The sequence below is a fragment of the Salvelinus sp. IW2-2015 genome, linkage group LG4p (genome assembly GCF_002910315.2).
Source record: "Salvelinus sp. IW2-2015 linkage group LG4p, ASM291031v2, whole genome shotgun sequence".
Classification (NCBI taxonomy): domain Eukaryota; kingdom Metazoa; phylum Chordata; class Actinopteri; order Salmoniformes; family Salmonidae; genus Salvelinus; species Salvelinus sp. IW2-2015.
In genome coordinates this window covers 168,066-180,499 of record NC_036841.1, presented here as the reverse complement: position 1 = coordinate 180,499, position 12,434 = coordinate 168,066, and the positions used below count along the sequence as shown (strand labels likewise).

At 42.6% G+C, this 12,434-nt stretch overlaps 1 protein-coding gene and 1 long non-coding RNA gene across 2 annotated transcripts in view; both read left to right on the top strand.

The window, feature by feature from the left end:
• atm (ATM serine/threonine kinase) overlaps positions 1-5,286 on the top strand; it is a 52,289-nt gene extending 47,003 nt beyond the window's left edge. Inside the window, exon 63 of the mRNA XM_023979305.2 lies at positions 4,727-5,286. Coding sequence (XP_023835073.1) covers positions 4,727-4,910 — 184 coding nt within the window. The 3' untranslated portion in view covers positions 4,911-5,286. The remainder of the gene's footprint in view (positions 1-4,726) is intronic.
• Positions 5,287-8,750: 3,464 nt separating this feature from the next.
• LOC139023642 (uncharacterized) overlaps positions 8,751-12,434 on the top strand; it is a 15,362-nt gene continuing 11,678 nt past the window's right edge. The window contains exon 1 of the long non-coding RNA XR_011474796.1: positions 8,751-8,980. This is a non-coding gene — a long non-coding RNA (uncharacterized lncRNA). The remainder of the gene's footprint in view (positions 8,981-12,434) is intronic.

The window sequence follows — 12,434 nt, the reverse complement described above, 5'->3', positions numbered from 1 at the left end:
AGATTATGACTATGGCTTCCTGATCCCTAGCGATAAAAACAGCGCAAAGAGTCCTGGGCATTAAAAAAGGTAATTCTATTCTAGTCTGACATCCATGAGGTGCAGAGAAAAAAAGTGAGACTCTGTTGGAGGGGTTAAAAAGTTTCCCCTCCCCAACTCAGCATACCCAGACATCACAAATAGCTTTAAGTGACTTGCTTAGGAGGGTGAAGCTATACCGCTGGAACTTATCAATAAGTGGGTTCAAACAAACAATTAAAAAATCTCCTCAACCACTGCAGTGTCTGAGTTTTTAAAATTGAAAAAGTCTAGAAATACCTTAGTGAGGAAATCAGGGGGGTGGGCAGGGGGGGGAAGTAAATATTCATTATGGAGATGTTCTGCCCTTGTAAAGTACCATTAATTATAACAAAGCGACCAAATGTATCTTTCACACAATTCAAGACCTTAAGTTCTTTTTCACAAGAATTGCTACACCTCTACTTCTGGATGTAAATGATGAGAAAAACACTTGACCAAACCCCCCTTGTTGTAATTTCAGATGCTCCTTATCATCCAAATMAGTTTCTTGCAACAGGGCAATATCAATATTTTCTTTTTTCAAAAAAGACAGTACCTTCTTCCTTTTAATGGGGTTATGGCTCCCTCTAATGTTCCATGTACATACACGTAGTCTGTTACCTGCCATTGCACTTTGACCATTCAATATCCAGACTGAATCCTACTGTAAAAGTGGGGTGGTACCTTTTTCCATGTGTTGAACTCTCTTCTATCTCACCGAGCATAAACAAACGATATGAACCCTGAACTCGAACTATACTAAACCCAAAAATGAAACATGTAAAGATCCAAAAGGGGGTTTTCCCACTAGCTAACATGCAGGGGATTTCAACTTTCAACAGACTCTTAAGTCTGCATTGCCACTCAATAGCCTCATCCTTTTAATATATGGAAATGAAAATCAATAGAAGAAGATTGAGGCTCTTCCACCTAAAACCAAGCCTGGGCACCAATATAGATTCACACATATCTCAGCCTGAGCTATAGCGGCAGTTACTTTAGCAAGAAAAATAATAAAGATACGAATATTACTGAACCGGAGCACGTGAGAACTCACACCACTGTTTCATGATCAGATTCAAATTTTTAAAAAGTTATCCAATGCTGCGGAGGTGCAGCTTAAAGTTATTTACCCGAGAGAGTCAATAAACGCAGCAGCCTCTTCAGGTGTGTAGAGTTTTTTTAGGCGATCCGTTGACCATAATCTTCAATGTGGCTGGATACAGCAGTGAGTAGTCCCATCTTCTTCATTCTCTTGAGTCGAGCCTTCGCCTCATCAAACCCTTTGTGTCTTCGTACAACCGCTGTGGAATAATCATTGAAGAATGAGACTTTTGGACCTTTACGTTGACTACCGTCAGAGCCGATGTTTTTAGCCGCATCCATAACGCGCTGCTTGTCGGTGAAGGAACTTTATAACTACTGGCCGTGGGCGCTGGTTGGGACCGGGTATCGGTGCTTGAGAGCGATGGGATCTGTCCAGCTTCACACGACCAGCCTTAGTGTCCATTTGTAGGTAGTCAGGGATCCATTCCTCAAAGACAATTACTGAACGTGTCCCTTCAGAATTTTCCGGGAGTCCCACAACACGAATATTGCATCTGCGTCCTCGATTATCCAAGTCGTCAATGTGCTCCGCCATTTCGCGCACCTGTTTCTCAAGTGCTTTTATCTTAGTGTCCATAGATGTAGTTGAAGTTTCCACTGTAGCAATTCTTCCTTCTGCCTCATCAACACATTTGACAACCCTCTGTAGTTCAGCTGAATGGCCTGCTATTGCTTCCAAGACCGTTCTTATCATAACATCGATCACTTTAGTAATGTTATCCGTCATCTTTTGAATCGCCAGGTCCATTGTGCCTGGATCCGCAATGGTGTTAGCTTCGCTAACGTAAGCTAGCTCTTCCTGCACATCTACAGGGATGGTGGTTTTGGTCGAGTTCTTAGTAGTTCTGTTGGGCATGTTGTCYGAGATTTTTGAGAAATAGCCGTCAAGACTCATTGTAGAATAACTTATTTAGCCAATTCTACCACTTTTTCAAGCCAGGAGATTAATGTAAAAATATAAATTTACGAATGCCACGGGAGCTCGCTAAAACACAGTGTTCTCTCTACGGCGCCATTTTGTCCCCCGGATTCCCTATTTCTAATGAACCGTTGAGAGTGACAACACAAAAGTACAAAGATCTTTTATAGCCAAGATACACCCCTCTCAACCTACATGACGAACAACAGATACATAAAATTGTCACAAGGTTAAGATTTGTATAAAAGATATCTATAATACATAGCAGACAGCAACTGCTATGTCAACAGTTTTCATTGTATAGACCAGTGTCTGGCCCTCCTGCTCCAAACTGGAACCATCTCTTCCTGGTACGGTATAGAACAGAACCATTAGCTCATGTTCTCTGGAATGCTCTTTAGGTTTTATCACCCAAAGACATCGTAAATCTCCTCTGTCAGTGTTATCTCATAGAGGCCCATCCTCAGTAGAACACACACACAATAGTTAACTTCTTAACGGGATCGATTTGACAACAGCCAGTGAAAGTGCAGGGCGCCAAATTCAAACAGAAATCTCATATTTAAAAATTCCTCAAACATACAAATATTATACACCATTTTAAAGATAAACTTGTTGTTAATCCCACCACAGTGTCCGATTTCAAAAAGGCTTTACGACGAAAGCATACCATGTGATTATGTTAGGTTAGCGCCTAGTCACAGAAAAACTAAAGTTTTCCAGCCAAAGAGAGGAGTCACAAAAAGCAGAAATAGAGATAAAATGAATCACTAACCTTTGATGATCTTCATCAGATAGGACTTCATATTACACAATGCATGTATGTTTTGTTCGATAAAGTTAATATTTATATCCAAAAATCTTAGTTTACATTGGCGCGTTATGTTCAGAAATGCATTGTCTCAAACAAACATCCGGTGAAAGTGCAGAGAGCCACATCAAATTACAGAAATACTCATCATAAATGTTGATGAAAATACAAGTGTTATGCATGGAATTAAAGATATACTTCTCCTTAATGCAACCGCTGTGTCAGATTTCAAAAAAGCTTTACGGAAAAAGCACACCATGCAATAATCTGAGTACAGCGCTCAGGCACCAAAACAAGCCATACAGATACCCGCCATGTTGTGGAGTCAACAGAAGTCAGAAATAGCATTATAAATATTCACTTACCTTTGATGATCTTCATCGGAATGCACTCCCAGGAATCCCAGTTCCACAATAAATGTTTGTTTTGTTCGATGAAGTCCATCATTTATGTCCAAATACCTCCTTTTTGTTTGCGCGTTTAGTTCACAAATCCAAATTCACGAGGCGCAGGTACTTAGTCCAGACGAAAAGTCAAGAAGTTTCATTACAGTTCGTAGAAACATGTCAAATGATGTATAGAATCAATCTTTAGGATGTTTTTATCATAAATCTTCAATAATATTCCAACCGGACAATTCATTTGTCTTTAGAAATGAAAAGGAACGCAGCTCGCTCTCACGGCTGCGCATGACTTAGCTCATGGCATTCTGCCAGACCTCTTAGTCAAACAGCTCTTATTTGCTCCCCCTTCACAGTAGAAGCCTGAGAAAATGTTCTAAAGACTATTGACATCTAGTGGAAGCCTTAGGAAGTGCAATCGGACCAAATTTACACTATCTTGGAAAAAACCTACAAACTTCAGATTTCCCACTTCCTGGTTGGATTTTTCTCAGATTTTTTCCTGCCTTATGAGTTCTGTTATACTCACAGACATCATTCAAACAGTTTTAGAAACTTCAGAGTGTTTCTATCCAAATATACTAATAATATGCATATCTTAGCTTCTGGGCCTGAGTAGCAGGCAGTTTACTCTGGGCACGCTTTTCATCTGAACGTGAAAATAGCGCCACCAGCCATAAGAAGTTTACAGAATACTCTATTCTGTCGAATAAAACAACCATTATAATGCAATACAAGCGTTATAACATAATCTTGCAATTTCCATGACACCGGCCACGAGCATTTTCTTGTTTGCTTATGGCCTTATACAGCTGGTTGAGTGTGGTCTTTGTGCCAGCATCAGTTTGTGGTGGTAAATAGATGGCTATGAATAATATAGATGAGAACTCTCTTGGTAGATAATGTTGTCTACAGCTTATCATAAGATACTCTACCTCAGGCGAGCAATACCTTGACTTCTTTAATATTAGACATCGCGCACCAGCTGTTATTGACAAATGTACACACACTGCCGCCCCTCGTCCTACCAGACGTAGCTTCTCTGTTCTGCCGATGCATGGAAAATCCCGCCAGCTCTATTATCCGTATTATCGTTCAGCCACGACTTGGTGAAACATAAGATATTGCAGTTTTTTATGTTCCGTTGATAGGATAGTCTTGATCGTATATCATCCATTTTGTTTTCCAATGATTGCACGTTGGCCAATAGAAGGCAGCCCGACCACCGCCCCCTTTTTCTCCGTCTTTTCTTCACGCAAATGACAGGGATTCGGGCCCATTCCAGAGAAAGCAGTATATCCTTCGCGTCGGACTCGTTAAAGAAAATCATGTGGCAAGGCTTGGTGTTGGTCATTTACATTTGTGCTATAAATATTTTTAACGAATCTCATATATTGGCTGCACAATATCCTGTCTCTTCTCTCTCAGCAGTGATAGCCAGAGCTTTAACAAGGTGGCGGAGCGCGTGCTGCTGCGGCTGCAGGAGAAGCTGAAGGGGGTGGAGGATGGCAGGGTGCTCAGTGTAGGAGGGCAGGTCAACCTCCTCATCCAGCAGGCCATGGACCCTAACAATCTCAGCCGCCTCTTCCCCGGCTGGCAGGCCTGGGTCTAGGGCTAACATACTGGGAGAAACCAGGGGGCCTGGGTCAATCTTAGTCCGCTTTCTACAAAGTACTATGTATGAATAATGAATGTTTATGCTTTGACATACTTGATGCACCATGTGCTTCCTTATCAATCACAGCTGATATTTTAGCTTTCTGCACTTAATAGACTGTAATGAATTATTAGGTTTCTAATGCAACATGTAAATGACTTGTTTTCTTGTGTTGCTCTGAATTCTTTGTATCAAGTGTCAGATTATATATCAAGTCGATTTTTTGGGGGCACTTTTAAAGTGAAAAATGGTTGTTCTTGAATATGTTCATTGTACCGTTGGATGGTAAATAGCTGACATGTAAGATAATAAAGAGATAATTGATTCAGGAGATGAGAAGATTTAATTGACTCGGGAGATCCCCTCTCAAACCATCTGCGGAGGAACTACCCCAGTTTGTACATGAACTGGGCCCTGCACCTCCCCCTGATAGCACTGCCTCTTTACCTTGTTACCTGTATACATTTGGTTCTCTTCCTGTCAGACTAATGTGTTATTGTAATTAAGCAACAAACAAAAAAAATTACAACTTTTTTTAGTAGTTTTGATGTTATGTTGAAGAAGAATGTAGAGGAATTCGTCCATATACCTTAACCTGTTTCAGGTGTGAGGGACAGGCGCATCAAGTACTTAATGACCACGGTCATCAGTGTGCGCCTCCTATTGGTTGCTGGGATCTTGCTTGGATACTACTGTAAGTATTAGTGTTTTTCCCTCATCATTTGGCCTCTACCCTAAAACACACACTATATACACTATATATACAAAAAATATGTGGACACCCCTTCAAATTAGTAGATTCGCCTATTTCAGCCACACCCGTTGCTGACAGGTGTATAAAATCGGGCACACAGCCATGCAATCTCCATAGACAAACATGGTCAGTAGAATGGCCTTACTGAAGAGCTCAGTGACTTTCAGTGTGGCACCGTCATAGGATGCCACCTTTCCAGTGGTATAAAATACTTAAGTTAAAGTACTACTTAATTTGTTTTTTGGGGGGGGGTCTGTACTTTACTATGTATATTTTTGACAACTTTTACTTCACTACATTCCTAAAGAGAATAATGTACTTTTTACTACATACATTTTCCCTGACACATAAAAGTACTCGTTACATTTCAAATGGTTAGCAGGTCAGGAAGATGGTCCAATTSACACAAATCATGGCAACATCCCTGGTCACCCCTACTGCCTCTTATCTGGCAGACTCACTAAACACAAATGCTTTGTAAATAATGTCTGAGTGTTGGAGTGTGCCCCTGGCTATCCGTAAGTTTTTAAAAAAACAAGGAAATCGTGCTGTCTGTTTTGTTTAACATAAGGAATGTTAAATGATTTATACTTTTACTTTGGATTCTTAATTATATTTTAGCAATTACATTTAATGTTGATACTTAAGTACATTTAAATCCAGAAACTTTTACTCGAGCAGTATTTTTACTGGGTGACTTTTACTTGAGTCATTTTCTATTAAGGTTTCTTTACGTTTACTCAAGTATGACAATTGTGTACTTTTTCCACCACTGCACCTTTCCAATAAGTCAGTTTCAACACATTTCTGCCCTGCTAGAGCTGCCCCGGTCAACTGTGTGTGCCGTTATTGTGAAGTGGAAATGTCGAGGAGCAACAACGGCTCAGCCTCGACGTGTTATTCCACACAAGCTAACAGAATGGGACCGCCGAGTGCTGAAGCACGTAAAAATCGTCTGTCCTCGGTTGCAACACTCACTACCGAGTTCCAAACTGCCTCTGGACGGAACTTCAGCAGAACAACTGTTCGTCGGGAGCTTCATGAAATGGGTTTCCATGGCCGAGAAGCCGCACACAAGCATAAAATCACCATGTGCAATGCCAAGCGTCGGCAGTGGTGTAAAGCTCGCAGCCATTGGACTCTGGAGCAGTGGAAACGAGTTCTCTGGAGTGATGAATCACGCTTCACCATCTGGCAGTCCGACTGGCAAATCTGGGTTTGGCGGATGCCAGGAGAACGCTACTTGCCCCAATGTATAGTGTCAACTGTAAAGTTTGGTGGAGGAGGAATAATGGTCTGGGGCTGTTTTTCATGGTTTGGGATAGGCCCCTTAGTTCCAGTGAAGGGAAATCTTAACGCTACAGCATACAATGAAATTTTAGATGATTCTGTGCTTCCAACTTTGTGGCAACAGTTTGGGGAAGGCCCTTTCTTGTCTCAGCATGACAATGCCCCCGCGCACAAAGCGATGTCCATACAGAAATTATTTGTCGATTAGTGTGGAAGAACTTGACTGGTCTGCACAGGTCCCTGACCTCAACCCCATCAAACATCTTTGGGATGAATTGGAATGCAGACTGTGAACTAGGCCTTATTGCCAAAAATCATTGTCCGACCTCACTAATGCTCTTGTGGCTGAATGGAAGCAAGTCCCCACAGCAATGTTCCAACATCTAGTGGAAAACCTTCCCAGAAGAGTGGAGGCTGTTATAGCAGCAAAGGGGGGACCAACGCCATATTAATGCCCATGATTTTGGAATGAGATGTTGGACGAGCACATGTCCACATACTTTTGGTCATGTAGTGTATGTAGGTGCACTTCATTCACTTCAATTTGATGAATTAACTTGTTCCCTTCTGACCATCCTTAACCTCACCCTCTCACCCTTCAGTGTCCTCCATCTGTGCGTGTGGGGTTGCATGTGGCGATGGTCGCTGTGTCAGGCAGTCTTAGTGGTGTGATGGGGTAAGAGACTGTCCAGCAGGGCAGGATGAAGTTCAGTGTTGTAACTATTCATTTTTACATTACATTTTGGTAATTTAGAAGATGTTCCAATCCAGAACACTTTACAGTCAGTGCATTACACTTAAGGTAGTATAACAACCACATCAGTGATTGTAAGTTAAACTTTTCTTAATAAAGCAGCTATCAGCAAAATCGTAGCTAATAAGAAAAGAGAAGCGTTAGTGTTAGTGCAAGAAAGGCAAGTACAACAGTAAGTGTGAGGTTATTTTATTTATTTTTGCTAGAGGGTTCAAACGAGGTACTCTTTGAAGATAGGCTTTCGGATGCTTTACCTTTACCCATTCAGACCTCTGGTCATCTGCCCTGTCAAAGACCTGGCTGGGAAATTTTACTGTACAGGTACTGTGTGTCTACGTATGTTTGTTTTTGCTCTTTTACTTAACATTGTGTGTTGTGCTATTTGTTTTTCTCCAGTGAAGCTGTGTGGCTCCAGTTTTCTTCTGCAAGCCTATTTGTCTGACATTGGATCGTGGAGGACAGTGTGCTCAGATGGATGGGCAGATCACCATGGGAAGGCAGCCTAACAGCGTTTAGGATACAGCAGGTGAGACATATACTGTATCTAGATTCAGATTGAGATTTATTTTGTTTTTATATTTATGCCCATTGGTATAGTATAGAGAATTGAATCTTCCCCATATGCATTGTGAGATAGTCAAGCAAGCGTAAACGTGAATGTAAAACAGTGAGCATGTGTTATGGTAATTTATTTAATTTGTTTGCTATGGGTTCACAGAGACACATATGTTAAATCTGGCCAACAAAAGACAAATGCCAGTGGATTCTTAATGCTGAAGTCTGGGTCAAGCCCTGACACACCCATAATGCAACAGCTTGGGCGTCAGTGAAAAAAATGTGAGCCAATCACATTTCATATCATACCATTTCCCAACGGTATGTTAAACTCTTGATAACACCATCTGTATTTTTGTGATTCCTTTTACTCTCCTCAGCGAAACCTGTCCCAGTGTTCATGGGGTGACCCTGAAGTGCATAGGTAAGTCATTATGTAACTTTCTCAGTAATTAGGTATAGAGCAACTTCATGTAAAGTGTTACCACCTGATAAACCTCTGTCTCCAGACTGTGGTACCAGAGTAGTCTCCAATTTGAGTCGTGTAGTGGGGGGCCAGGAGGCTAGTTTGGGGGCCTTGCCATGGCAGGTCAGCCTCCAGGTCTTTCACGTCTGCGGCGGTTCCATCATCACCCCATACTGGATAGTGATGGGAGCACACTGCGTAGTGGAGTAAGTCCATAGACATACATACTGTACAGTATGTGCACTATATTATTAAAATATACACTACCAGTCAATGGTTTTTGAACACCCCCATTTTTCCAGTTTTTATTGAAACATAAGTAATTCATGTCCAGTGAATAACCTGAAATGGTACAAAGGTAAGAAGTAAACTGCCAGAGGTAAAAAATAATATTTTAAAAAGAGTTTAGGTTACCAAAAACTGAAAAATAATGTACATTTCAGAGTTATAAGAAAAGGCCTTTTTCAGGGAACAAGTAATGGGTTAACAACATACAGCTGTTCTGGAGCAATGGAAGTAAATTAAGCCTTGAAAGTTGATGCTAACGTTTCCTACAGGTGTCCCTGTAGGGACATTTTGTTGATTACTTACCAACACTCTGTCTGTATAAAAGCAGTGTTGGAACAGACTGTGTTACTACACACTTTTAAGCATTATTTGGACAGTATTGTACTGCAGGAAGTAGTATATTGCTATCATAATGGTGAGGAAAAATGCTATTAACAAAGGAAGACAGACACCATTATAACCCTTAAAAGTGTAGGTCTTTCCTTTTAGAGAAATTGCAAAGAAAGCCAAGGTGTCAGTGAGTAGTTTCCTACACCATCAAAAGGCACTTGGAAACTGGAGGAAACTCTGACAGGAAGAGGTCTGGCAGACCCAAAGCCACAACAGAATCAGAAGACAAGTTTCTGAGAGTCAACAGCTTGCGTGATAGGCGGCTCACAGGACAACAGCTTCAAGCACAGCTTAACACTGGTCGAAGTAAGCAAGTCTGTTTCAACTGTGAAGAGAAGACTTCGAGCTGCAGGTTTGACAGGTAGAGTGGCAGTAAGAAAGCCATTGCTAAGATGGCAAAATAAGAAAAAGAGGCTTGCCTGGGCCACGAAGCACTGCCAGTGGACTACTGAAGACTGGAAGGTCTTATGGACCGATGAATCAACATTTGACGCAGGGTTTTTGTGCGCCATTCAGTAGGTGAAAGGATGGTTCCACAGTGTGTGACACCATCTGTCAAACATGGAGGAGGAAGCGTGATGGTCTGGGGCTTTTGCTGAATTCAGAGAGGGCGACTTGCAAAGAGTGAGTGCCACCCTGAACCAAAACAGCTACCACAGCATTTTGCAGCACCTTGCAATACCTTCTGGTGTACGCCTAGTTGGTCAGGCGTTCATCCTACAGCAAGGTAATGACCCAGAACATACCTCCAGGCTATGGGGTTCATCCTACAGCAAGATAATGACCCAGAACATACCTCCAGGCTATGGGGTTCATCCTACAGCAAGAATAATGACCAAACATACCTCCAGGCTATGGGTTCATCCTACAGCAAGATAATGACCCAGAACATACTCCAGGCTATGGGGTTCATCCTACAGCAAGATAATGCCCAGAACATACCTCCAGGCTATGGGGTTCATCCTACAGCAAGATAATGACCCAGAACATACCTCCAGGCTATGGGGTTCATCCTACAGCAAGATAATGACCAGAACATACCTCCAGGCTATGGGGTTCATCCTACAGCAAGATAATGACCAGAACATACCTCCAGGCTATGGGGTTAATCCTACAGCAAGATAATGACCAGAACATACCTCCAGGCTATGGGTTCATCCTACAGCAAGATAATGACAAGAACATACTCCAGGCTATGGGGTTCATCTACAGCAAGATAATGACCGAACATACCTCCAGGCTATGGGGTTCATCCTACAGCAAGATAATGACAGAACATACCTCCAGGCTATGGGGTTCATCCTACAGCAAGATAATGACCCAGAACATACCTCCGGCTATGGGTTCATCCTACAGCAAGATAATGACCCAGAACATACCTCCAGGCTATGGGGTTCATCCTACAGCAAGATAATGACCAGAATACCTCAAGGCTATGGGGTTCATCCTACAGCAAGATAATGGCCAGAACATACTCCAGGCTATGGGGTTATCTCCTACAGCAAGATAATGGCCCAGAACATACCTCCAGGCTATGGGGTTCATCCTACAGCAAGATAATGACCCAGAACATACCTCCAGGCTATGGGGTTCATCTACAGCAAGATAATGACCCAGAACATACCTCCAGGCTATGGGGTTCATCCTACAGCAAGATAATGACCCAGACCATACCTCCAGGCTATGGGGTTCATCCTACAGCAAGATAATGACCCAGAACATACCTCCAGGCTATGGGGTCATCCTACAGCAGATAATGACCCAGAACATCTCCAGGCTATGGGTTCATCCTACAGCAGATAATGACCCAGAACATACTCCAGGCTATGGGGTTCATCCTACAGCAAGATAATGACCCAGAACATACCTCCAGGCTATGGGGTTCATCCTACAGCAAGATAATGACCCAGCAATACTTCCAGGCTATGGGGTTCATCCTACAGCAAGATAATGACCAGAACATACCTCCAGGCTATGGGGTTCATCCTACAGCAAGATAATGACACAGACATACCTCCAGGCTATGGGTTCATCCTACAGCAAGATAATGACCCAGAACATACTCCAGGCTATGGGGTTCATCCTACAGCAAGATAATGACCCAGAATACCTCCAGGCTATGGGGTCATCCTACAGCAAGATAATGACCCAGAACATCCTCCAGGCTATGGGGTTCATCCTACAGCAAGATAATGACCCAGACATACCTCCAGGCTATGGGGTTCATCCTACAGCAAGATAATGACCCAACATACTCCAGGCTATGGGGTTCATCCTACAGCAAGATAATGACCCAGAACATACCTCCAGGCTATGGGGTTCATCCTACAGCAAGATAATGACCCAGAACATACCTCCAGCTATGGGGTTCATCCTACAGCAAGATAATGACCAGAACATACCTCCAGGCTATGGGGTTCATCCTACAGCAAGATAATGACCCAGAACTACCTCCAGGCTTGGGGTTCATCCTACAGCAAGATAATGACCCAGAAACCTCCAGGCTATGGGGTTCATCCTACAGCAAGATAATGACCAGAACATACCTCCAGGCTATGGGGTTCATCCTACAGCAAGATAATGACCCAAAACAACCTCCAGGCTATGGGTTCATCCTACAGCAAGATAATGACCCAAAACATACCTCCAGGCTATGGGGTTCATCCTACAGCAAGATAATGACCCAGAACATACCTCCAGGCTATGGGGTTCATCCTACAGCAAGATAATGACCAGAACATCCTCCAGGCTATGGGTTCATCCTACAGCAAGATAATGACCCAGAACATACCTCCAGGCTATGGGGTTCATCCTACAGCAAGATAATGACCCAGAACATACCTCCAGGCTATGGGTTCATCCTACAGCAAGATAATGACCAGAACATACCTCCAGGCTATGGGGTTCATCCTACAGCAATAATGACCCAGAACATACCTCCAGGCTATGGGGTTCATCCTAATCAGCAAGAGTAATGACCCA